The 26437-nt window shown below is 36.0% G+C and overlaps 2 protein-coding genes across 2 annotated transcripts in view; both read left to right on the forward strand.

The window, feature by feature from the left end:
- Positions 1 to 640: 640 nt before the first annotated feature.
- tmem19 (transmembrane protein 19) lies at positions 641 to 17503 on the forward strand. Its single transcript, XM_084407405.1, has 7 exons — positions 641 to 815; positions 1318 to 1467; positions 2297 to 2410; positions 5549 to 5686; positions 6949 to 7203; positions 15035 to 15244; positions 16776 to 17503. Exons 2-7 carry the CDS (start codon positions 1332 to 1334, stop codon positions 16937 to 16939), a joined length of 1017 nt encoding a protein of 338 aa, XP_084263531.1. The 5' UTR covers positions 641 to 815; positions 1318 to 1331; the 3' UTR covers positions 16940 to 17503.
- Positions 17504 to 18430: 927 nt separating this feature from the next.
- The window catches only part of LOC311288771 (uncharacterized protein), a 32275-nt gene continuing 24268 nt past the window's right edge, over positions 18431 to 26437 (forward strand). The window contains exons 1-3 of the mRNA XM_084406363.1: positions 18431 to 18540; positions 18845 to 19047; positions 19768 to 19860. Coding sequence (XP_084262489.1) covers positions 18537 to 18540; positions 18845 to 19047; positions 19768 to 19860 — 300 coding nt within the window. The 5' untranslated portion in view covers positions 18431 to 18536. The remainder of the gene's footprint in view (positions 18541 to 18844; positions 19048 to 19767; positions 19861 to 26437) is intronic.

The raw sequence follows: 26437 nt of genomic DNA on the forward strand, positions 1-26437 counted from the left end.
CTTACTTTAATTTTTCAAGGGAAAAGTAATAAACTTACAGTAATTAATTACTTAGTAATGAGTAATTATTACACCCAACACTGGATATAAGATACTTTTAACATTTTAAATAAATAAATAAAATTACATTTTAAAAGGTATTGTGTGCACTTAGGATAATTAAAACACTACCTATGGAATTAGCCATATCAAGTCAAGGAAGGCAGCTATTTTATTGTAAACATATTTAAAATGTTACTAAACACAATCAATTGAGACATGGTCAAAATGTTTAAAAACATGACAAATGACAGAATGTTTCTGTTGCATGCTTTTTCAGGACAAATTACAGGTAGTGTGAAAACTGAAAAGTGTGTTTTAAGAGAGTCTAATTCTTTATAAGTCCACAGAGTTAAACGGCACAGAGTCATACTTTCTTTGGTCTCGCCACAGTACATAAGCAGGTGTTCTAGTGACGTTTGCGAAGCCCTATAAAAGCAAAAGAAGAAGAAGATCAGATCCCCGCTTGATAGACGGCTTGCTATCCAATCACTGACATGGAGCAACAGATTTTCACCAATCAAGGTAAAGCCCAGCTTTGCCCTCCGCCAATCGCTGTGCGTCATCTGTGTATATGTGTACTTTATCATCCTGATAGGTCAGATTTCGCCGTTTGTTTGAGTTCACCGGAAATCAGTCTACTAGTTCACACTTTCACAGCGAATAGACCTTTGCTCTTTGCTATGCTCATTACTATTACAAACTTCCAAACGTGGCTGTACTTCAGGAAACATGGAGCAAGTGGGGAACAAGTATTTGTGGCAGAATTATTTCAGGTGTTGTTGGTTATAGTTTATAATATTCATGTTAGTGGTAAAGGGTGTTAGAAGCTAGTACACAACCTTACAAAAATTCTCTAACGTTACAATCATTATGTCTAACTCATCATAGTTACTACTGGTATAATTAAAACAATAAACTTATAATAAATTATATCATAATAATTATAAGATATTAGGATCCCATATTATATTATAAAATCTCAGATATTCTCAAAATATCTGTTAGTTTGATACTTTTCTTATTTTGGATGATATTGACTGTGATATTTAATAATAACAATAATAATAATCATAATATTTTGACAGAAACTAGCTACAGGACATACTGTCACAGAGGAGCTGTAGTTGTACAGAAAATTAGCATGACAGATTTTTGAAAGGAAAGGTAGCATTAGGATTACCAATCAATTTTAACATGATAATTTTTTTATCCTGAGAAAATAATAAGCAACATTTGGTTGACATTTCATTCTATTCTGTTTGATTTTCTCCATAGCTGTGCGCTCCTCAATGAACATTCAATTTGAGGATGGTATATTCATCAAAGATTACATCAAGATGATGACGTATATGATCGTGTTGTGTTTCACACTGGCAATTTCATTATCATTCTGGGTCCTGTCTATAACTGCCAGCACTTACTACGGTGAGAGCTCACTTTCTCATGCTTTGGAGTTACTTAGTCGTATCTGAATCCATAAGGGCTGTATGTGAAACCAGCCTTGTTGCCCAGTCTGCCAGTGTATGAAAGGGCCTCCTATGGAAACTGGTTTCAGACACCTTAGCCTCACAACTAGTGATCTAAAAATGAATTCAACTTAATATATAATTTATCTTTATGGATAGTCAAGGACACCTTTCGAAATTACAATTCTTATTTCTCACTAGAAATTGTGACTTAAATTGGTAAAAATGGACATTTATACATCATTCTTTCCACCATCTACACACAGGATAGTGTGTCCTTATGCTTGGGATTTTTGAAGCTTTTGCAGCAATCAGACTTAGCCAAAATTTTCCATCACAGAACAATTTGGCTGTTTATCATTAATTCATGTGTGTTACTTTGCAAATACAGGTACACTTTCAATAATTTGAAAACTGGAGTAAAATTTATTGTGACAATTGACAACAAAGTGTGACAACAGTATGACAATGAAAAGATGTTGTTAAAACGTAATGATTACAGTGTGCATTTCAACAAAGTGCAAAGTTAAGTTAAAAATGTATTTTAAGCATTTGCAAATAAGTGTGCTTTTTGTCATTAAATGATTGGATTTGAAAGCAAATTGAAATTGTCTGCTGAGTAAACAGCAGGGGTCCCACTTTCCTGGAAATATTAGGGAATATAAAAAATGTCATTTCCAGGCCTAGAAATGTCGCGATAGTTAACTAAATTTCGAAAAGTAATGTTTAAGTCAGAGGATTCTGACTTTTCATTTACAATTCAATGTATATAAAATGCTGTTTTGCAGGTACTCTGCAGCCAGTCTCACCATGGCGGTGGCTGTTCTCAGTGCTGGTCCCTCTTTTCATCACATTTCGAGCCTTTAAACGTAGGAGTCTTGATCATGGTGGTGCCATAGGAGGTGAGGAATATATTTTAAAGTTCAGATGGCTTTATGGGTTCATTGTAATGACACATTTTAATGTTTCAACACTCGTTACAGATTGTAAAGAGATAGTCCACTAGAATATGTCCCAAAGCAGCTCTTTCTTTAAAAAAACCCCTCCCAGACATTTCTAACAATTTTTTATACAACCCATAAAACAGACACGCTTGGAATTTCACATATGTACAAAAAGAACACAAAAAACACACACACACAAAAACCCTAAACAATCTAAACTAACCCATCCTATCGCAACACACACCAAGATATTAATTATACACCCTTAACAGAATTGTCCTAGGCAAAAATGCTTAGCCACTTAAATCCTTGAAGGTAAATTTAAGACAAAATGACAAATGCACAATCCATCTTCATAAGAAACATGAGGATGATACCTGTAAACATTTTTAGAAGCACTGGATCAAGAGTTACCCTCAGCCACCACCACACGAAACGTAAAAGACCACTGAAAATGCAGCAATGCCAATAAAAGATCAGATTGTCTAAACAGAACTAATTCAACATCAGGACCGATATCCTTTTCAAAAGCGTGTGAGTACCACATGAATATGTGAGCATGAGTTCCTTCTGAGCTCCTGCATCGATCACATAAGGGTATAATGAAGAATACGTTTTGTTAAGTTGTTAACTTTCAAATAATGTAACCTATGTACTATTTTAATTTGTATGAGTTGTAGCCTGACATTTAGATATGAATTAGTTTCACTCCCTCTTCCCAAAAGTCTTTTGAGATTTTCCTCCCTGGTGTCACTAAGTGCCAAAGCAGCTTTTTTAACTGAACCTTTAAAAGACAACTTACTATATAGTAATTATCTTATATATTATATTATTATAAGAACAAATTCTAAAATATAAAAAACCTAATATTCTTGACTCAAGGCCACATTATTTGGCCAAATTGTCATATTTCAAATATTTAGAAACATTCCAGATTGCAGTTTTAACTGTGACATGATTGGGGCAGCTGATTCACTGAAAAGATCTGGCTGCAAACATTGATTCATTCAAATTCATTCTCTCATGAATGTGCCAAAGAAAGCTAAGGTGTATTTTATACTTTTTTTATGTATTTTATTTTTTAAATATATGCAGTGCCTCCTTTTCACTACTTCACTATTAATCAGTTGTAATGTTACACCTCTAAAAATGTTACACACTGTGTAAAGATCCACTCCAAGCTACTTTACATTCATGCTTGGATTTCTGAAATAAATGTATCTAATGAAAGGAAGTTAGTCCTCAGCATTATTATTGTCAGCCCATGTTTATTATATTAGTATATTTTAATGTTATCTTTCCTTTCTTTTCAGTCAAATCCACATTCAGCAGGAAATGTCCATAGTAGAGTCCATCTGTTCTTAATCTTTGGCTTTGAGGAAGTAGTACTGTAGGCCTGTCATGATTGTTGCGTAATCGCCTGATCATGATTGTTTGATCAAATTATGATTATTTGGGATAACCACAATCATTGTGCAGATTCTAAACATATATTCCAAATATAGAAATGACATGGAATCATTATTTCTTTGTGTCAGCAGTATGTGAAATAACAAATGAATTGAGGCCCTGCTGTGTGCCTGCATCAATGCAAAATACAAGGCTTAAACATGCATTGTGAATGCAAAGTGGTTTCCTGTTATTTGGAATTCTTGCGTGAAGCGCTGAAACATTATTGTAATTAGGGGCCCAAGCACCAAAGGTGCTGAGCCTTGGTGTATTTGCACTGTTTTGCTAATTATTCTTTTTCTACCCTCAAATTTCACCCGATATCAACTGAATGGGCTACTGTTACAATAATGGAAATATTCTCACATTGTGTGTAAATGAGAGTGTGTACCAAATTCATCCAGAAGGTGGTGTCATAACAAGCAACTTTACGTTTTTGCTCAAAATTAGTGCGTAAATTCTTGCCCAGCATTTTACTGGGGCAGTATGGACATCTTTGTACCTTATTTACCCTTAAAAGTTTCATAGTAGTACTTCAAGGAAACATATTACTACTCTATATGCACATAATATGCCATGGAATATTGTGCCCTCTGCCTGAGACAGAAGGTCACTCCTTTCCGGAATCGCCATGGCGAGCCGTCGAGGAGAGATATTATCTCCGAGAACCATACTCTGTTCGGCCAACGTGGCGCTATCAGTAAGAGGCAAGACACTTGTTGACGAACTCTGGCTAGAACTCCTGGGAGCAGAGAAACTGGAGGAAACGCATACAGGCGCATTTTGGGCCATGTGTGCGCCATCGCGTCCAGACCCAGTGGGGCTGGGTGACTCAGAGAGAAGTAGAGGGGACAGTATGATAAGAGGCAAAATCTGGTCCAGATCTGTTTCACTACTTCTGGGTGGAATTTCCATTCCCCCATCTGTAATTACTGTCTGGACAGTAAATCCGCTCCCACATTCAGATGCCCTTGAATGAACACTGCCCTGGGCCCAGCGAAAAATCTGCCTCGCTATTCTGTTCAGATTGCGTGAGTGCAGACCTCCCTGGTGTTTTATGTAAGAGACTGCCTCTGTGCTGTCCCCCGACTAGGACATGACAGCCTCTCAACTGAGGGAGAAAGTATTTCAGGGCCAAAAATATGTAATCCATCAACTTTGAGGCAAATGATTTGCCAATCGAGATGATGCCTCATTTTTTTGTCCAGAAAGCTTATTTTATTTCATTTTGATAATTTTTTTAATGCAATTTTTTAATTTACCTTTAAATTACTAGATTTAATCAATAAATAATCAATAAATAGTAATTTAGAAGCATATTCAGAATTTCATGACTAAACCTTTTAATTCAGCTCAAAATATCTTAAATCTTTTTGTCTTTGCTGACCTCTTTTGGAAAAAAAATTAGATGGCCTTATAGCTCTATATGGAGCAAATGAGCTGTTTCCGCTGAGTCCTAAAGTCAGTTTTTCTTCAGTATGCATTCAGATACACATGTAGACACATCACGAGAATTTAACTTGTGTAATTTTATATAATATTAAAGTTGGATCATCTTGATGTTGCTGCCAATGGACTTTACTGTACTGTTGATGATGTGACTAGATTAATAAATTGCAAATAAACACATTTTCCTCCTCTTTACAGCGATGCTGGTTGGCTTTGTTCTTACTATGGCCAACATGAGCTTTTTTGCAGCTTTGTTCACCTTTTTCGTCACATCCACCAAACTAACCAAATGGAAGGGGAACATCAAAAAACAAATTGACTCCGATTACAAAGAAGGTAAGTTGTTACTTAATTAAGATATTTGGTCATTATTTCTATCCTCTTTTTTTGGTTTAATTTGAAATTAAATAGCGAAAGAAATCTCTAATTTAGTTGTTTGTCTTGTGTTTAACTCACTGAATGAGTGCATAAAAGGTCATTCAATAAGCCCAAAGACATTAGTTGTATTTAAATACTTTGCGTGCAATTCACATTATTTTTTAACATAAGGCAGGGATGTGATTCCGTATTTATATGGATTTCCGTATTTTCTGTCCTGAAAAGTGGGGGGTGCTGGTTATTGTATGATGATTGAAATTGTGAAATGGCCTTAAACAATTGCTAAAACTCCAAAATGTTACATTATCTGATACACTTATTTCATGGGCGTAGCTATTGACTGAAAGATTTTACTTAATATTTTTTAAATTAATATTTTCAACTCAAAAGTATATATATATATATATATATATATATATATATATATATATATATATATATATATATATATATATATATATATATTTTTAAACATGTTAAATAAATTAATAAATCAAATCAAACTTCCTAATCCCTCCCCCAATCTCATTTGCCTAAGAAGTTGTTGTATGATGAATCTGCATTTTGGCAGATAATAGCCTAACATTAACTGAGATTATCATTGTCATACTTCATATGTTGTTGCAATGACATACAATTAGTCAGCCAGTACAAATGCCCCATCCCACGTCCTTAACAAGGTGTCTGTGGATGAAAGTCTGAAGAAAGCACTGCTAGGATTTTTTCCTGCTCCACTTCAAGTGGAAGCAGAATTTTAGAACGTCACAACAGTCATTTATTACACTATATTCATCAACAGCTCGTTCTGTGTGTCATACTTTATTACGCCATTTCTACATTATTGGACATGTGCAGACTTTTTTAATCCGGTCAAATGTTTATACAGTATGTCCTATCGAATGGATTAAGGTTTAAACTGCTCTGCTCTGCTCTGCTTGGCCCTCATAATTCTCTTCACCGTTTCTGAATTCTGCAGAGGCTTAGTTGTTTCTATCAGCACTGGTGATATCATGAGATACATTTCAGGTTGTGTTCCGAAAATCTAATTTGGTCCGAGCCATATGGCTCTCATTTTCGACCTCAAAAATCCAAAACATCCTTAAAATGATTAAGCTTTTTAGTTCTTGTTTATAGACACATCATTCCAGTGCTGTCTAACCCAACCTTTCTAAAACCACCACTGAAATTATGACAGATGTTGACTTCTCTAATCTCTGCAGGTGGCCAGAGGAACTGGTTGCAAGTTTTCTGTAATGGTGGAGTTCCTACAGAATTAGCCCTGCTATATATGATCGAAGCTGGTCCTGGAGAAATACCTGTGGATTTTGTGAAGCAATATTCTGCTTCATGGATGTGCTTATCCCTATTAGGAGCCCTGGCTTGCAGCACAGGGGACACCTGGGCTTCTGAGGTGGGTCCTGTTCTTAGTAAGAGCACGCCCAGGCTCATCACCTCATGGAGAGATGTCCCACCAGGTAAAAAGCACAAAAATGAAATTGTGGACATTAGCAGAATATGTGGAATCAGTTTATGTTTATATAAAACACAAACTGATGCCTCAGATGCTGTAAATGACCACAGAAAATAATTATGGTCCAGGGCTTGAAATGAACTTTTTAATTCACCTGTCAAATTGGCTACAAAATTAAGTTACCTGCCTTTCAGAACTTCTACTAGCCAACACAGAAATATCAGAAATAAAATGACATCTTAGATTTAAAAATATTTATTATAAATCTGATTCTGAATGATTTAAAATATTTGAAAAATATAAAATATTTTTCCTACATTTTGAACATTTAATCGATCATTAATCCCTCTGGACATCACTTTGGCCACTACTGTACACTACCTGTCAAAGTTTGAAATTAAGTATTTTTGGTTTTGAAAAAAATGTACCTTATGCTCACCAAGGCAAAATACAGTAAACAGAGTAATATAGTAAATGTAATAAATACAGGAAAAATAGAAATTTTAAAATACAGTAATATAATACAGTTTTATTGTTATATTTTAAAATGTAATTTATTCCTGTGATGGCAAAGCTGAATTTTCAGCAGCTATTACTCCAGTTTTTAGTGTCACATTATATAACAGTGTCACACTTCAGTTTATTTGGTGCTCAGTTGCTCAATAATAATTTATGCACAATTATAAAAAATGTTTCTTATTATTATCAATGTTGAAAATGCTGCTTAATATTTTTGTGGAAGCTGTGATACATTTTTTTTTTCAGGATTCTTTGATGAATAGAAAGTTCAAAAGAACTGAATTTTTTATAACATTGTAAATGTCTTTACAGTCACTTTTTTATCCATCCAAGAATCAAGTATTCATTTCTTAAAATCTTATTTACCCCAAAATATATCATGGTAATGCATCACGGTTTCCACAAAAATGTAACATCAAAAACTTTTTCAACACTGATAAGAAATGTTTTTTGAGCAGCATATTAGAATGATTTCTGAAGGACCATGTGGCACTAAAGACTGGAATAATTTCAAGTTTCAGAACTCAAAACTATCTGTGAAAACGCTGACGGCGTGCACATATGTATTACGTGTTTATTCTACAGGTATGCGCGTTTGAATATATATGTCCGCAGGCGTGTAGTCTTTCTTTACAAATTGACCTCACCAAATGACTTGTCTGGCCTTAAAAAAAATCATAATACAGAATTTTTTTGACGCTTACGAATATCCATGTGAACTGGAATCATTTTTACAATGTTTTATCTGTACAGAGGTAAAGGGAAGGGAAGGAGGCCTTCACAGGGGAGAGACTAGTTGACACTTTAGGACTGCGTTGTCGTCGTGTCCAGGCGCAACATCAGATCTGGATACGGCTTGGATCTGGTGGACTGCGGTAAACCTCTGGATAAACAGAGAGACTGAAATTAGCGTAGACACCATTCTTCTTATGATGTAACGAGTACATCAGGATTTATGGGAAGTATTCCCGGTTCCGGCTGACCTAATCTATGCAGCCTAACATTGAGTTATAAAAATTGATAATGTGTTATGTGTATGCTAGGTCAAAGAGATGTTTTAGTCTAGATTTAAACTGACAGAGTGTGTCTGCTTCCCGGACAATGTTAGGAAGACCAATGTTTAGGTGCTAAATAGGAGAAGGATTTACCGCCAGCAGTCATTTTTGATATTCTAGGTATTATCAACTGGCCGGAATTTTGAGATCGCAATAGACATGAAGTACTATAATGCGTTAAGAGCTCGCTCAAGTACTTGGGAGGCTAAACCATTTAGTGCTTTCTAAGTAATCAGCAATATTTAAAAATGTATAAGATGTTTAATAGGGAGCCAATGCAGTGTTGAGCCAATGCAGAACGTGGCTAATATGGTCATACTTCCTGGTTCTGGTCTGGACCAGCTGTAGTTTGTTTATTATGCGTGCAGGACAACCACCCAAAAGAGCATTACAGTAATCTAGCCTTGAGGTCATGAACGCATGAACTAACTGTTCCGCATTCATCATTGAAAGCATATGTCGTAATTTAGATATTTTTAAGATGGAAGAATGCGGTTTTACAGATATTAGAAATGTGACTTTCAAATGAAAGATTGGTATCAAAGAGCACAACCAGGTTCCTAACCGACGACGAAGACTTGACAGAGCAGCCATCAAGTGTTAGACAGTATTCTAGGTTATTACGTGAGGAAGTTTTTTGTCCAATAATTAGAATCTCAGTTTTTTCAGAATTAAGGAGTAGGAAATTACTAGTCATCCAGTTTTTTATATCAGCTATGCATTCTGTTAATTTTGTGAATTGGTAAGTTTCGTCAGGGTTTCGTCAAAACAGGTTTTGGGGACCATCAGGAGTTTTTGGCCTGAGGACCGGAGAGTGCGGGAGGAGGAATAAGGGGTCAAAAGGTCTGTGATGCACTGGGGGGCCTGTCCATGTACTGCTCTAAAAGTCAAAGCTAAAACTTTATAATCAACTCTATGTTTGACTGGAAGCCAATGGAGTGTGGATAAAACCGGTGTAATGTGTGCCCTTTCTGTTGGGCCTGGCTGCAGCGTTTTGCACCATTTGGAAGACGACTCAGAGAAGATTTGTTAAAACAAGTAAAAAGATAATTACAATAATCTAAACGAGAAGAAATAAAGGCATGAATAATCATCTCCATGTCAGCTTTGGACAACAGTGTTCTCACTTTAGAAATATTTCTCAAATGGTAAAAACAGTTTCTGACCAACTGTCTAGAATGATGATCCAGAGACATCGAGTGGTCGAACAAAACGGCAGGTTTCCAAGGCTTAACCGGACGGATGAGCCCAAGAAACAGAGGTGTTGTTTGATTTGAGGTAGTTTTTGGTCTGGAGCAATGATTAAGGTTTCAGTCTTTTTTGTATTCAGTTGTAAGTAGTTATTGTTTAGCAAGTTCTTAATGCAAGACAGGCATTCTAATAATTCAGTTAACTTAATTAACTCTGACTCTTTGAATGAACAGTACAATTGAAAGTCGTCAGCATGTAAGTGATAAGACACACTTTTAAAATGACTAATTATTTCACCAAGAGGGCTAATATACAATAAAATCAAAATAGGACATAAAACCGAGCCCTGAGGAACTCCACATGACAGAGGGGACATTTCGGACAGAATACTGTTAACAAACACAGAATGATCTGTCACTCAGATAAGAGGAGAACCATTTAAGAACAGACCCAGAGAACCCCATTTCATTTTGTAACCGATTTATCAGTACATTATGGTCCAATGTATCAAATGCAGATGATAAATCAATTAAAATCAAAACAGTGAAATGTCCTGAGTCTGCAGCCATCAAAATGTCACTTGATACTTTTAGAAGCGCAGTCTCAGCTGAATGGCATTTGTGAAAACTTTTTTCCATTAAGAAATGGAACCCCGCCACCACTCACTCCAGGATTTTAAATAAAAAAGGCAGTTTTGATAGGCTTGTAGTTATTTGGTTCAAAAGAATCCAAATTGGGCTTCTTCAATATGGGGCTGACAACTGCTTGTTTAAAAAAGCTGGGCACAGAACCAGTTAAAAGGGAAAGGTTGATCAGTTTAACAACATACAGTACAGGTCAAAAGTTTGGAAACATTACTATTTTTAATGTTTTTGAAAGAAGTTTCTTCTGCTCATCAAGCCTGCATTTATTTGATCAAAAATACAGAAAAAAATGTAATATTGTGATATATTATTACAATTTAAAATAATTGGTTTTCAATTTATTATACTTTAAATGATCATTTATTTCTGTGATGCAAAGCTGAATTTTCTGGATCATTACTCCAGTCTTATCACATGATCCTTTAGAAATCATTCTAATATGATGATTCATTATCAAAGTTGGAAACAGTTCTGCTGCTTAATATTTTTTCATAATCTGTGATACTTTTTTAGGATACTTTGATGAATAAAAAGTAAAAAAAAAAAGAAGAAAAAAAAAAGAAGCAATTAAAAAAAAGAAAGAAATATTTTGTAACAACAATATACACTACTGGTCAGTAATTTGGGGTCAGTAAATTTTTTTCTTTCTTTTTTTGAAATAAATCAATACTTTTATTCAGCAAGGATGTGTTAAATTGATAAAGTGATAGTAAAGAAGATTTATATTATTAGAAAATATTTTTTTATTTTGAATAAATGCAGTTCTTTTTAACCTTTTATTCATCAAATATATTAGGCAGCAGAACTGTTTCCAACACTCATAATAAATCAGAATATTAGAATGATTTCTAAAGGATCATGTGATAGATGTCACATGTGACACTGAAGACTGGAGTAATGATGCCGAAAATTCAGCTTTGCATCACAGGAATAAATTATTTTTTAAAGTATATTCAAATAGAAAACTATTATTTTAAGTTGTAATAATATTTCACAATATTACTGGGTTTTTTTTTTCTGTATTTTTGATCAAATAAATGCAGCCTTGATAAGCATTAGAGACTTCTTTCAAAAATATAAAAAACTTTTTCCAAACTTTTGACCTGTACTACAGTCCAACTAAATCAAACACATTTAAAAGCAATGGAGTCAGCAAAACATCTAGGTCATGGTTTTACTTGTTTTTTGTTTTTTTTGTTTTTTAGTAAACCCTTTATATCCTCTAGAGCAGGGGTGGGGAACGTTGATCCTGGAGGGCCATTGTCCTGCAGAGTTTAGCTCCAACCCTAATCAAACACACCTGAAGCTAATCAATGTCTTCAGGATTACTGAAGTTGCAGGCAGCCGAATGTTTTTTTCAGGGTTGGAGCTAAACTCTGCAGGACAATGGCCCTCCAGGATCAACGTTCCCCACCCCTGCTCTAGAGTGATGGGTGAAAAGTTATCCCAAGAGCACGAGGGAGATAAACCAGGATAAAACCTCAGAAGATGGTTTTATAGTAGCTCTGATATCTTTATATAGAGCTGAGTATCATCAGCATAACAGTGAAAACGAATGCCATGCTTCCAAATGATATCTCCCAAAGGGTAGCATGTACAGAGTGAACAGCAACGGTCCTAATACTGAGCCTTGTGGTACTCCATACTGAACTTGTGATCGATAAGACATCTCTTAATTTACTGCTACAAACTGATAACGGTCAGATAAGTATGATTTAAACCGTGCTAATGCCATTGGCATTCCACTAATGCCAAAATCATTTTCGAGTCTGTTTAAAAGATTGTTGTGGTCAATGTCAGCACTCTGCACTCCAAAAACTCTGCATAGCCATCCTAAAGATCTGAGCATTACAAATGCATGGCTGAAGTTTATTTTTAATGATGCACCTGAGTGACTGATGAATAAAGTTTTTGTTTGTTCTTCATATTTCTAAATGGACTGTTTTGCTAATTATTGGCACCCTTTATAAATATGAGCAAAACTGACTATGATTTTATTATTATAATTTTTTTCGTGTGCAATTTCTCCTCTTAGTCTTTAATTCAAAATATTCACAAAAATCTGAATTTGGATCATTGTCATGCTGGAAGATCCGACCACGGCCCGGCTTAAGCTTCCTGATGGGGTCAGTCAGGTGTTAATTTAATATCTGCTGATACTTGATGGCGTTTATGATACTGTGAATCCTAACAAATTGTCCAGGGTCTTTGGAAGAAAATGAGTCCCACAATATTAAAGATCCACCACCATAATTCACAGTGGTGATGAGGTACTTTTCTACATGGACTAGCACTACATTACGTTTCTGTCTATGCCAAAGCCACCTCTGATGTTTTTTCAAAAGTCTCACCTGAACATAAACCCCTGTCCCACTGAAAGTTCCAGTAACACCTGGCAAACTGTAGTTGTATTTGATTGCAGTTTGATGTCACCAAAGGCTCTTATATTGCAACCTTCCCAAACAAGTTGTGGTTATATAGGTGAGGTCTGATCATAGTTTTGGAGACTTTCTGACCCCAAGACCCAACTAGCATCTGCAGTTCTCATTACAATTTGTTTTGTGACTCAATCCATCCTCCTCAATCCATCCTCCTGTGTGGGGCCAATATAGACACACATCCTCTTCCAGGTAGATTGTTACCATCTCCACTTGATTTAAACTTCTTAACTATTGCCCAGATAGTGGAAATATAGTGGAGTATTCCAACAATTAAACTATTATCTTATAGCCATTTCATAATTTGTGCGACTCAACAACCTTTTGTCACACATCATTACTGTATTCTCAGGTATTTTCCATAGTATTTTCAAAATATCACTACATATTTAGAGCCCAGTGAAACAGGAAGTGATGACCTATCACTTAGGTGTTCCTTATCCTAAGGTGAACTTAAAAACATACCATATGAATGGGAATATAATTAAAAGATTTTAAAAGATTTTCAATTTTAAAAGATATAAAAGATTTTTGCTTATTAGAATTTGTAGGGGTGCCAACAACTGTGGAATACATGTATTTCAGAAAAAAGATTTATTTTATAATAAGATTTTTTTTTCTATTTGACTTTAATTAAAGGTTAGATTTTTGTGAATATTTTGAATGCAAGACTAAGAGGAACGACTTAAGTCAGCTTTGCTCATATTTACCAAGGGTGGCAATTTTTGTGGAGCCCACTGTACATTTATTTTCTACACAGGATGCAACAGCAACAGTTGTTGCGTTGCAAATCTATTTGTTCTTATGTCATAAGTAGCATGAGCATAGAACCATCTATGCAACACCTGCAGCTCTTATGTCTGCTGTCCAGCAAGGCTCAGATAATGCAGATTCTTCTGTTCCTCAAGACCCTTTTGGAGTCATCTTGAGCCATATCTTTGTCACTTTCTCACTTTAGGCCGTAGTGACGGTCATCCTTTGGTCTCACAGATCCGTAGTTAAATTCATTACTTATAATAACCTCAAGAAACAAACATGATATAAAAATCTGAAACTGCATTTTATGACCCCCTTAAAATAGAAAACGGTTGTTTTTTGCAACAATTGTAATATTTCTCAACATAACTGTTTTTACTATATTTTTTTAATCAAATAAATACAACCTTGGTGAGCATAAGACACTTTCAAATACAGAAAAAACATTAACAAATCGTATTATTCAAAATTTTGCTGGTAGTGTAGCTCCAAAATTAATGTTTAACGGTAAACATGTTTAAGATTAGTAGACGGGCTGTCAGTTCATCAGCTGTGATCAGTGGTTTGCACACAAAAGTCAGTGTACTGAACTCAGTGCTTTGAATCCACTTTTTCATTGACATCCGTATAAAAAAACAAAACAAAAACATTACTCTCACTCCCAAGGTGCATAACAATGCTAGTGATAATCATGCCCCAAAATATCACAATGACAATATTATACTTTACGATGATACAATGACCTTTGCTCCTTTGCATCAGTGTATTTACAGCAAATATTTCTCATTGAAAGCATGGGTTTAATGGCAGTGTTTGAATAAAGATGCCAGAGGGCACTTTTGCTGGGTATAGTGACACGCAAAAGTGAATCTGGAGCATTTATCGAATGGAGTGAGAATGGGTTCAAATGAAAATATCTCCTTGCTAGAATACTGTAGTGTTAAACTTTGTTTTGCTAATGTTGGAGGAGGTTCTGATAGCGATGGCATGCAAATTGACAGAACTAACCATAGCTTCCAAATTGGCTAGTATACTGTTACCCGCCGCCATGGGGGATTTTCACCTACATTTGGCAGGTGTTCATTTTAAACCCTGATTATGGCCTCTTTGAAGTTATATACATATATATATATATATATATATATATATATATATATATATATATATATATATATATATATATATATATATATATATTGCCTTTGTCCTCACTGAAATAAAACGGTTTATAGGTACCAATGGCGGAGTCACTCCTGTTGGATTAGTGGCCAGTGTTTTGGGTGGAGGCACAGTGGGTGTAGCGTACTTCTTCATGCAGCTCCTGTTGGTGAAAGATTTGCATCTGACAGTTCCTCAGTGGCCTATCATCTTGTATGCAGCAATAGCTGGCCTGTTTGGATCTTTGCTGGACTCATTCCTCGGTGCAACCATGCAGTATTCAGGTAAACTGGCTGATTAATATTATAAAATCAAAATAAGGTAAATCAATAGAAATATTATAAGGTAAATATAATCAAATACTCATAATATTATTCCAGGTTTTCTGTACGAGTCATACTAAGAGTGGTAATTTACTTTTTATGCAATAGAAACTTCTACCCTCCTTTTACTCTAACTGGGCATGCCAAGTTACTGAGCATCTAATGTAGTATATAATGGGCATCACGTGTTAGTTTTGTGATCCCTTATGTATTTTTAAAATCCCAACATAAATCTTTTAATCTATGTGGCTGACTAAAATTGTCACTTTATTTGTAACAAACAAATATCCTGCAGATGTCGCTAGATGCACTCTCAATTCAAATCGTCTTACCATAAGAAAAAGCCTCCTCATCTCAGAGAAGCTTAGTAGGGGAGGAAGGGACAGATGTTATGTTAATAATGCAAAATAAAAGATAAACAAATGTTACTTTGTTAATTTAAAGTGCCCCTATTATGCTATTTTAAAGTTTACTTATTTTGTTTTGGAGGTTTCTTACAATAGGTTTACATGCATTCAAGGTCAAATAATACTATAATTTTCTCACTATATACGTAGCAGCATCACCTGGCTGTTTTCTCACAGTGTCCGTAACGGTTTGATCAAGTATCCGGTCTCTCTAAACCCCTTCTTTCCCAGATCCTGCTCTGCTTTGATTGGTCTACCGCTTACAGTGCATCGGAAAACAAAACATTTGCATATCTGAATCCGATTCCCATATCTAATACGAACAGTAACTATGGTGTTGGTTTTACTGTATTAATTCGAGCCCGAATCCTCATCCTTTTTGAAGTGCATGCAAAGTGAATTTGCCTTCTTGTCGACAACATGAACCAAACTCTTTCAGACCTACAACTACTGTGTTTGAGAGCAGGTCTAAGTAGATGTTGTTTACAGGCAACAGGTAACAGGTTGTTTCATAGGCTCACATTGTGCAAATTTGTTACAAACCTAAGTAGGTTCATGCAGGAAGTAAGACTTGAATTACTGACGACTCATTTCAGGCTGTTCAAAATCATTCGTTTTTTTGGGAGACAAGAAGTTTAGGGCATTTATCATGCACTTTGATCTAAGAAACTTTGCAAACCTTTTACATTCACAAACAGCTATATTACACGCTACATAAAATATGATATCCCATAAACAAAACAAAATAGGGGCACTTTAAGAATAAAAATGAAGGTGTTGATAACTGTTTTGAATATGCTCCTAACTCCAAATCTGGAAAAATTGCTGTCCATGTGTTGTTGCATTATATTAACTTTGCTTGTGATAATGGACAAAAATATTTGGAAATATTAAAATTTGTGAAGCAGTTTTGTTTTAAAATAAAAAATGTTTGGGGTAAAAAGGTCAGTGTGACATAGCCAACACGTAAAACATGCTCTTTCATCATATTGGACAAACTTAATTATGATTGACCTTTGTGCTTAGTTTTCTTTCAGTATTTCTTTTAAATTATTCATGATGACCATTTCTCCCTCTCCATCAAGGATACGATGAATCCATCGGGAAAGTTGTGAGTTACGAGTCACCAAGTGTTAAACGAATATGTGGGAAACCCATCCTGGATAACAACGGAGTAAATCTGTTCTCTTCCGTCCTTATAGCACTGTTCCTGCCTGGGTTTGCTTGGATATTCTGGCCCAGGCTCTGAATCATGTGATTTTATTGGCCGCTTGTCAGTTTATGCAAAAAACAAACAAACAAAAAAACATTATTATACAGTGGCTTCTTAAGAATTTAGAAGTACAATGTACAATGAAAGTACAATGTGAACTCTCAATTTCTTTCTTTCTACTTATGATATTGAGATTTGTAATTGATTTTAAAGGTGAAGTGTGTCATTTTTTGGATGTTAAATCCCTTACATATATTCCCAGCGTTAAAATTAGCCATCAAATAGGTCAATTAATTTAAAGCAGTACAACATACTGTACAAAATACTGTAAAATCTAAATAGTTCTATCTCACTACAGGTCAGATCACTTCATTAAACTCTATGCAATTTATGTAGTCCATTACTTTACTTAAAACTTAAACTTATTACTTAAACATTTTGAGTAAATGTCATTTTCTATACTTACACACAAAATGTATTATAGTATCTATGACACTTATGTCTACTGTACACTTATGTCTATGTCAGAGATTAACACATTTAAGTATGCCATTGTAATGTATGTGTACTTCATTGAATAAATTACCCTTACCATAATGTTTTCATTGTCATGTTACATGGGTCAGTTGCATTGCATCATTGAAGATTCGGGCATATTGGTTTCACACACTGTTTTTGCTTACTAGTCTGCATAGTATGCATATTCACATGTAGCCTATGTGCCAAATGGTTAAGTGATCTTCATAGTTACTGTTAAAGTAATAATTTTTTTAAGGATCACCGTCAAACAATGTTTTATTGATTCTGTAATTTGTTTAATTTCTTTTTTTCTTTTTATGACAGTGGTGAATGATATGAGATGTTTACAGTATACACTTGTAGTGAACGGTAGATGGCAGTACACTCTCCTTGTGTGCAGTACACAACTGAAAGAAAGAAGATGTGAGGGAGGCTTAAAGACACATTGTGCTGTTTGGGCGGCTAATGACGCTAGCCTATAACAAATAACGTAAAGTCCTTTCCTCCAGGGGGAGCCTGATGGCCCATGAAGACGGAGAGTCAATAGCACCTCATTCAAATCTCCAGAGGTTTTTCGTCTCACTAGAGATGTTTGTACACTGAAACTAACAATCTTTTAAATCAGATTGATGCACAGATTGCCACCTGACAATCACATGTAATGTAGCCCTTTTAATCTGTATACAATTATTTTTTAAAACATCCGTATATCCAATAATCACAAACGACTGTGATTGGTCCATCTTGAGCGCCGCTGAGAAAAGTGACGTATAATCACGTGACAGACGTTTATGTACTGCTTCTGGTTTGGACTATATTTTTTACCAATGTAATGTAATGTCATTGATGGCCGTTAAAACATATATATTTTTAAATAGATACAAAGTGAAAGTAAAAATTGGATAATTATTACTTGCGACCATCGTACCTGACCAATCAGAGATAAAGCCAAAAGCCGATGAGCCCGCCCCTTTAAAAGTCATTCTTTATGCTATTTTCCGCTCTAATGCGCAGTGTATTTCATACGCATGCGCAGTGTGTAAAGGAACGAGTCAACGGACGAAGTTGGGAACAAGACTGTTTGTCAGTCCAGATATTTTTAAAGAAAGAAGCAATGGGTGTGTATAATTATTTACATTACAATTATTTATATTATTTGCCGTTAGATCTATAATGCCCAGAGCTACAGCATTTCTCATGGCTGGGCTGTTGATGTAACGTTAGAGGATCATAGCTTTGAAGTACACAGCTAGTACATCATGTTGGATGAGACCGATAGGTTATTTTCTGGCATTTAACGTTATTATTAGTTGTTAGTTGTGTTTTTGCTACAATATTTTTACGTATAAATTAATACACATGTGTATGCAGAACATTGTTAAACATTTTCACAAATGTTTGCATATCTCTGTCTCTCCGTAGAGTCTGTCCCTCCTCTCTCCTCACTTCGCCTGCTGGTTTCTCCCCTTCGTCTTACATCTGCCTTCATGTGGCAAGTTGTCCAGAATCAGAATGTGGAGCAGTTTGGAAAACTGGAAGAATTTGTTTCCGTGATGACAAACCTCGTGCCAGAACTCTTAAGTAGGAGGCAGAGAGCCACTTTGATAGTAGGGCTGCGAGCCAAGGTTAGATGTGTTTATGTATTTGTTACTGTTTTCATTGAGCTCTGCTCTCCTCCAGTTACAGTGGTAATATGTGTCAGTCCAATGTTACATAATCTATTCTTGCACATGCAACACATTTCCTGACACCCAGACATAATATAGGCTATTAAGTATGCGTGAAGAAGACTACTACCTGTGTGTCATTTCACAAAAGCAACTATCACATTCTTAAGTAAGAAAGAAATTATAGTAGTTATGGCTCATAAGAGCTAATAGTCAATTGTATAATTGTTGCAGCTTCGACGTATGCGGCCAACCAATGCAACCTTCACAGCCTTTGAAATGAGACCCTACTTGCTTTCAGAGCAATATGCAGAAGCAATTTTTAATAATTGTTTAATTGTTGAGCATTCTGTTGAAGTTACAAAAGTGTTTTTCATTTTCAAAAAATGGAATGTGGGCTAAATCTTTCAGTTCTTAAGGAGAGGCACGCTCTTTAATTTTGTAAAAGAGCATTTCATTTTCTTAGTTTTTTCATTGTTAATAAAACCCAAAGAGTAAAGTGTATCTGTCAATTTAAGAAGTGAAGCAGAATTTAAAATGAAATTTTTTTTTTTTTTTTTTTTTTGCCAAGATTAGGCAAAGAGGCCTAAAGAACTCTTTGAGATTTTAAAACCTATTAGATACTGTCCATTGATAACTAATTGTTGTATGCTTTGTTCACTGTGGATAATCTTTTAGATGATTCTTGAGATGTGTCGAGGCGAACTCCCCGCGGACCTTCACACTGTCAAATCACACATTCACCAAATTAAGACTACTGATTTATTAAAGGTATGTGAAGCCTAATTTTTTTTTATTACCCCCCCCCCCCCCCCCCCAAATAAAAATCAATTATTATATATTTTCAGTCCAGTATTAATATTACACTTTTATTTTTATTTTTTTAAGACAAGTGTTCATTTTTTTATGTTAATCCCTGAGCAGGGGTCTTAATTTGTTTTTTGAAAGGTCTTGAAAATGATATAAAAATTATTAAAATGTTAGTGCTGATACCTGCAGATACAAATATCATTCAGCATTGTTCATACTAAAGCTGCATGATTATTAGTTAAAAGATAGTGATCTCGATGCAAACAACCACGCAATCTTGTTCGTTTCGGCCATGTCTTAAACCTTTGACAAGTATGATACAGCGAACATTCAAATCTGCGTTTGCTGAGCCAGAGAGAGCAGTTGCCATTAAAAAGGAAGACGCTTCACAGTCTTTTCAACCACACAATATCATTATTTCGGTTACAGTTATTCAATTTATCCCCGAAGTACTGGGATAAAAGTTTAAAGTTCGGCTATAAACACTGATGTATATGATAGTGACCAAAATAGAGCAAATCACCTTTTGAAAGTAACTTGGCGCTTCAAATAACGATTGTATCAATTACATCATTGCACTAGTTTCCACCTGGAAACAAGTGACTGTTAAAAATGTATTTTTCATTAAATCATTCATTCAAGAGATCATTAAAAAACATTGATTCATCTAGTAATTAAACAAGTGAAGTCTTTATGACGGAGTCATTGAATCATTTCAAATAGAAAAAAAATAAATAAATCTAATTAATTAAATAGTTTTTTAAATTAGACTTCAGCAATTAACATTTTGATGGAACCCCTAGTAATTTGCATGTTATTTTGTTTAGCTATTCAGAGAATTGTGAAAAACAAAACAAAATTGTGATTATCACTTTATTTAGAACTGTGCTGCTGTAGTCCATATTAACATTTTAGAATCCTGCATTATAATGCATTATAATTGTCCCAGATCCGTGTTAATGTACATAAAGACTTCATCCTAGTTTGTAAATTTGTACATTTTACATCCTAGTCTGTACATTTTAATATTAGAAACTGTGCAAATAGTATAAGTTAGATGCCAGATATATTATATATTCTTTAAAGCATAATTTATTATTTTGGATAATCTGCATTTAAAAAAAAAAAATATAGAGATCATGGCTTCTCCACGATTCTGAAGACTTTTTTGTCTACGATTCTGAGTTTTTGAATGAATCTCTTGAATGAATGATTCAATGATGCATCAAATACATTTTAATAGTCACTGGATGCCACCAACTGGCATAACAATGTAATGGATACAATGTTTATTTGAAGTGTAACATTAGTTTTAAAGGTCATTTATTCATTTTGATTGCTTAACAATTTTTATCCAAATACTTCAATTATTATTTGATGTTTGCAACACAGAAATAGCAATACTGTGTGGTTAAAAACTGTTTGTGAAGCATCAGTGGTTCTCAAACCTGTCCTGGAGTACCACCAGAACAGGGCTCTATGCTTACATTTCTTTTTAAGAGCACTTGTGCTCCTAATTAAAAAAATTAAGGAGCACAGTCAAATATTTAGGAGCAATATTTGCAAAAGGATCAATGACAGCAAAAGGATCAATGACAGAAATGAACCTTCCCATTATGAGGCGATATTTGACTCTTTAAAATGACTTAACCGAGGCATGTTTTTAACCTTTGTAAGGGCATTTTTTATTAAAGTTTATTAAATGTGTCATCTTTAATGTCAAATTCATAAATTTATATTAATAAATTGAGTTAGAATAATAGGACGCAATCAGGAAGAATAAGTTACCAAACAAATTAAATCAGTATCAACAAAAGAACAAAAAGGTGGCATTTAGGTTTATTTACAGACTGTTTAATGAGGCTCAGAAGTGGCTTGAATGCATTCAAATTCATAATAACAATGTTATGAGATTAGTGTTTTAAATAGAAGGTTTTGAATATAGAAATATTAAATGATTTAAATAACTGAAATAATACTGTAAAAAAAAACTAAAACTAAATCCACCAGTAGGGGGCGGCAAGTCACTATCTTTGTCACTATCATTCATTCAATCGGTTCGTTCAAATGGCTGATTCCAGTGATGGAGTACTCGAGTCCTGGACTCGAGTCCGACTCGAGACTCTATTCTCTAGACTCGTGATTTGACTTGGGCCCTGTCCCAAATGGCACCCTAAGCACTCGTGGTCTTCCTACGAGTCCGCACTTTCGTGACGTGATGCCGCTTTGACTGTCAGGAAGAAGTCTGCTGCGGAGTGCGCATCAGTGCGGGCTCGGCAAAAGTGCGCATCGAGGGCGCATATCGACCGCCTAAAATGACAAATGGGACACCCTACGGTCTCACGGACTAAACGGACACGCGCATGCGGCAGCCATTGTAAGTCCACAAGACCGAATGTGCATATGAAGTATGCCATTTGGGACAGGGCCTTGGACTTGCGGACTGATGACTTGTACTTGGACTCGGACTCAAGGATATATAAAATCGGGATTGAGCATTCATCAAATGAATGACGTGGGATGAAGTTTCTGACTAAATAGGTTTTAAAATTTTATATAAGATGTTACACTTTTCCTGTTTCGGGCTCCAAGGCCCTGTCCCAAATGGCACCCTAAGCACTCGTGGTCTTCCTACGAGTCCGCACTTTCGTGACGTAATGCCACTTTGACTGTCGGGAAGAAGTCTGCTGCGGAGTCTGCATCAGTGCGGGCTCGGCAAAAGTGCGCATCGAGGGCGCATAACGACCGCAAAGGGGGTGCTCGCGAGCACCCTTATGGGGCCTAAAATGACAAATGGGACACTCTACGGTCTCACGGGCTTAACGGACACGCGCTCGCGGCAGCCATTGTAAGTCCACAAGACCGAAAGTGCATATGAAGTGTGCCGTTTGGGACAGGGCCCAAGACCGGCCGGGATCTCTTTTTTTCCCGCATATAAGAACGAGCAGAGAGAAAGCCCTGGCTGCGCGCGCACACTCTCACCGTCTTCAAACAACACGAGCGCTGTCTTGCTCTCTCTCCCTCGCACATATTAATCAAAATCAATTGACACGATAGTAATAGGTCGGAAGACCGAAGTTTCATGTGGAGCATTCAGAGATTTTTTTTTCTCCTGAATTACCGCGGGGTGTGAATTGTGCTAAAAAAAAAAAAAAAACCTTCCGCACATTCAGCTGACATTAACCACAATTTCAATAAACGAAAAAACCTATCCAGTGATGAAATGTTTCCTGTGTTGACACAAATCTTGTGCGATGTCATGTCCTAAACTGCCGCGATAATCACACAACGCGTGCCGTAGGCTACACGTCCATTAATGACACGTCCGATTCGCGAACTAATGACTCCTTTGAACCGATTCACTATAATGAATGGTTAAAACAACTGTACATCTGTCCAACAACGAACTCACGAGACGTCTGAATTGGTCTATAACAAATCGGTAACACTTTACAATAATGTTCCATTTATTAAACTCTAGTTAACTACATTAGTTAACATTTACTATTAATAAACTGCACTTCTACAGCATTGTTAATGTTAATTTTAACATTTTAACATTTAGGCTACTAATAGCCTACATCATTGAAATCAAAAGTTGTATTTGTTAACACTGGTGTCATTTTTGTTTAATGTAGACCCTCTTTTATAATTATATCAGCTCTTTAAAGGTGCCAGATTAAAGAAATGTAGGCAGTCTTGAAATATAACACAGACTCAACCTTATTGACTCCACTTGTACTTGAACACTGGGGACTCGAGACTCGACTCGGACTCGACAGTTGGCGACTCGACTACAACACTGGCTGATTCATTCAGGAACAAAGCAAGCGACTGTCTTTATGAATGGGTCATTGAATCATTAGATTAGTTTGAAAACGCAGATAAATTCATAAACTAAACACCCGTCTTTGCTCGGAGATGCGCAGCGGTTTAGCTGTGACTGTTTTCGTTGACGAAATAGAGCAAAATCTGACAATACTGTTCCTAAAATGTAAGTCACTTAATATTAACTTCATGTTCATTGAATTGTTGTATAAAATCAATATTACATTTGCAAACTCCCTAATAATCTATAAAGTTGTCTAGACTGCACAATGAATCTCTTATTTACATCGTCTCCTTTGTTATAATGAGAGGATTCGCGAGCTTGCATGACTCAGCACTGAACAAACTCCAGGTTTTTATGAAGTGAGTGGGTTTTAACTTAAACGCCTCTGATTGGCCATTGTGTCTCAAGAAATCACCAGATATGTCTGTGATTGGCTTTATTGCTCAACGCTGCAAAAACACGTTCTCTCATCATACGCACTGGCACGTTTGCAAAATCTTTTTGGACAATATGGTGTTATTAGTTTCAACTAGAACCGGGCCTGATCGGGTCAGTTGCACTGGTGCTCCTAAATACTTTTTCACAGTCGCATGATGTGAAATGGTCGCACGGTAGAGCCCTGCACATTTTGTATGTCTCCCTCATCTATCACACCTGATTCAACTCATGAGCTCATTAGTAGAGATTGCAAGATCTGAAATGGGTGTATCAAATATAGGGAGACATACAAAATGTGCAGCGCTGGTGGTACTCCAGGACAGGCTTGAGAACCTCTGGCTTACATGATCGCTTCTCTCTCTGGGTAAGTGGCAGTGCAAAATCAGGTTTAAATATTCTGGTGCGATCGTAATTTCAAAGACTTAATAGACATAGTGGAATCATTGTCATTTAGGAATAAAATCACGTGTGTGTTTGAATCGAGATTGCGGTCCTTTAATGATTAATTGTGCATACATATACGCCTATAGCCTATGTAAATTTGTATGTCATAGATGTACCAGACCTCAATTACCCAGGGGTCTCAACTACAACCCCCACACACACGCTTCTGCGATCCACATCTGATATATATATATCCAAATGAATCGATGATAAATTAAATCAAGATCTTGTGAATCAGAATCCAATCGATTTTTGATCTGTGTCAGTACCACCAGCCCTACATCCAGTCCTGGTTCCGGTCCACCTCTGATGAAGACATTGAACTTTTTGTACATACCAGTACCGTGACATGTTTAATCAGGAAGTGGATTGAAGACAGTGCCGGCCAAAACAATATGGATGTTCCCCAGCTGAAAAACTAGGAGTAACGGGAGGAGCAAAAACATTCCAGTTACTTCCTCTGTAAATTTATCAGAGCAGCCAAGCATCAGTACAGAGTAGGGTTGCCCCTGACCAAAGATTTTTCTATAATTTTTCTCTACTAGTCATCTCTGCAGTACAGTGGATGCGCCTATAGAGAGAAATGCATGTTAAAGGGTTAGTTCACCCAAAAATGAAAATTCTGTCAGTAATTACTCACCCTAATGTTGTTCCAACCCCGTAAGACTTTCGTTCATCTTCGGAACACAAATTAAGATATTTTTGATGAAATCTGAGTGCTGGCTCACTCCTCCACAGGCTTATGGACACTATAACTTGCTGGCCCAGAAAATGCATTAAAGACATCGTTAATATAGTCCAAGTGACTCCAGTGGCTCAATCTTAAGTTTATAAAGCGACGAGAATACTTTTTGTGCGCAAAAAATAAATAAATAACGACTTTATTCCACTATTCATTTCATTCTCTATAAACTTAAGATTGAGCCACTGTAGTCACCTGGACTATATTACCGATGTCTTTAATGCATTTTCTGGGCCAGCAAGTTATAGTGTCCATAAGCCTGTGAAGGAGTGAGACAGCTCTCAGATTTAATCAAAAATATCTTAATTTGTGTTCCGAAGATGAACGAAAGTCTTACGGGGTTGGAACAACATGAGGGTGAGTAATTACTGACAGAATTTTCATTTTTGGATGAACTAACCCTTTAAGTTGAACATGTCATGCAGTAAGTGCTATACTAATTTAGCTTCCACATGAACACTTGGATATGCACCGAATGATGGCGCACATTTACCTTGGTTAATATTAAAGTGAGTGGCTATTTAAAGAGGCTAATGTTAGTCTACTACTTACATGTTTCAAAAGCCAATTTTGGAGTCGATAAATGATAGATGAATGTTTACCTACACAGTTTGCCACTTCTAGCAGCAATACTAGGGCTATTAGGGGACAGCCCGGGTACAGAGACAAAGTGAAATTGCAGGTCAACTCCACTGACACTTGAAGCTTCTAGCAGGGAATCAGCAACATCATAGACTGTGAACTTGGCTGTGAACACTGCTGTCTCTCCTCTGGATGAGCTCAGCACCTTCTTTGCTCTCAATAACATTAAGAACAATGCCACCCTCACAAAGAAAGCTCTTGTGTAGGGCTGCATGATTAATTGCAATAAAACCGCACGCGATTTGCAAAGGCTGCGATTATTTTATGCGCAGCTTGTCAGTGGAGTGCGGCTGATTGGTAGTAAATACTGCCCCATTTGAACGCCAGAGGGCGCTCTCATGCAAACACAATAAATATGCCCCGCTGCAGAAGTACAATATTGCCATCATTCCAGGAAATCCCTATCGTTGTAGCTGAATAAACAGAAGATTGAAACGCTT

The sequence above is a fragment of the Rutilus rutilus genome (assembly GCF_951802725.1).
Source record: "Rutilus rutilus genome assembly, chromosome: 4".
In the NCBI taxonomy this organism is placed as follows: domain Eukaryota; kingdom Metazoa; phylum Chordata; class Actinopteri; order Cypriniformes; family Leuciscidae; genus Rutilus; species Rutilus rutilus.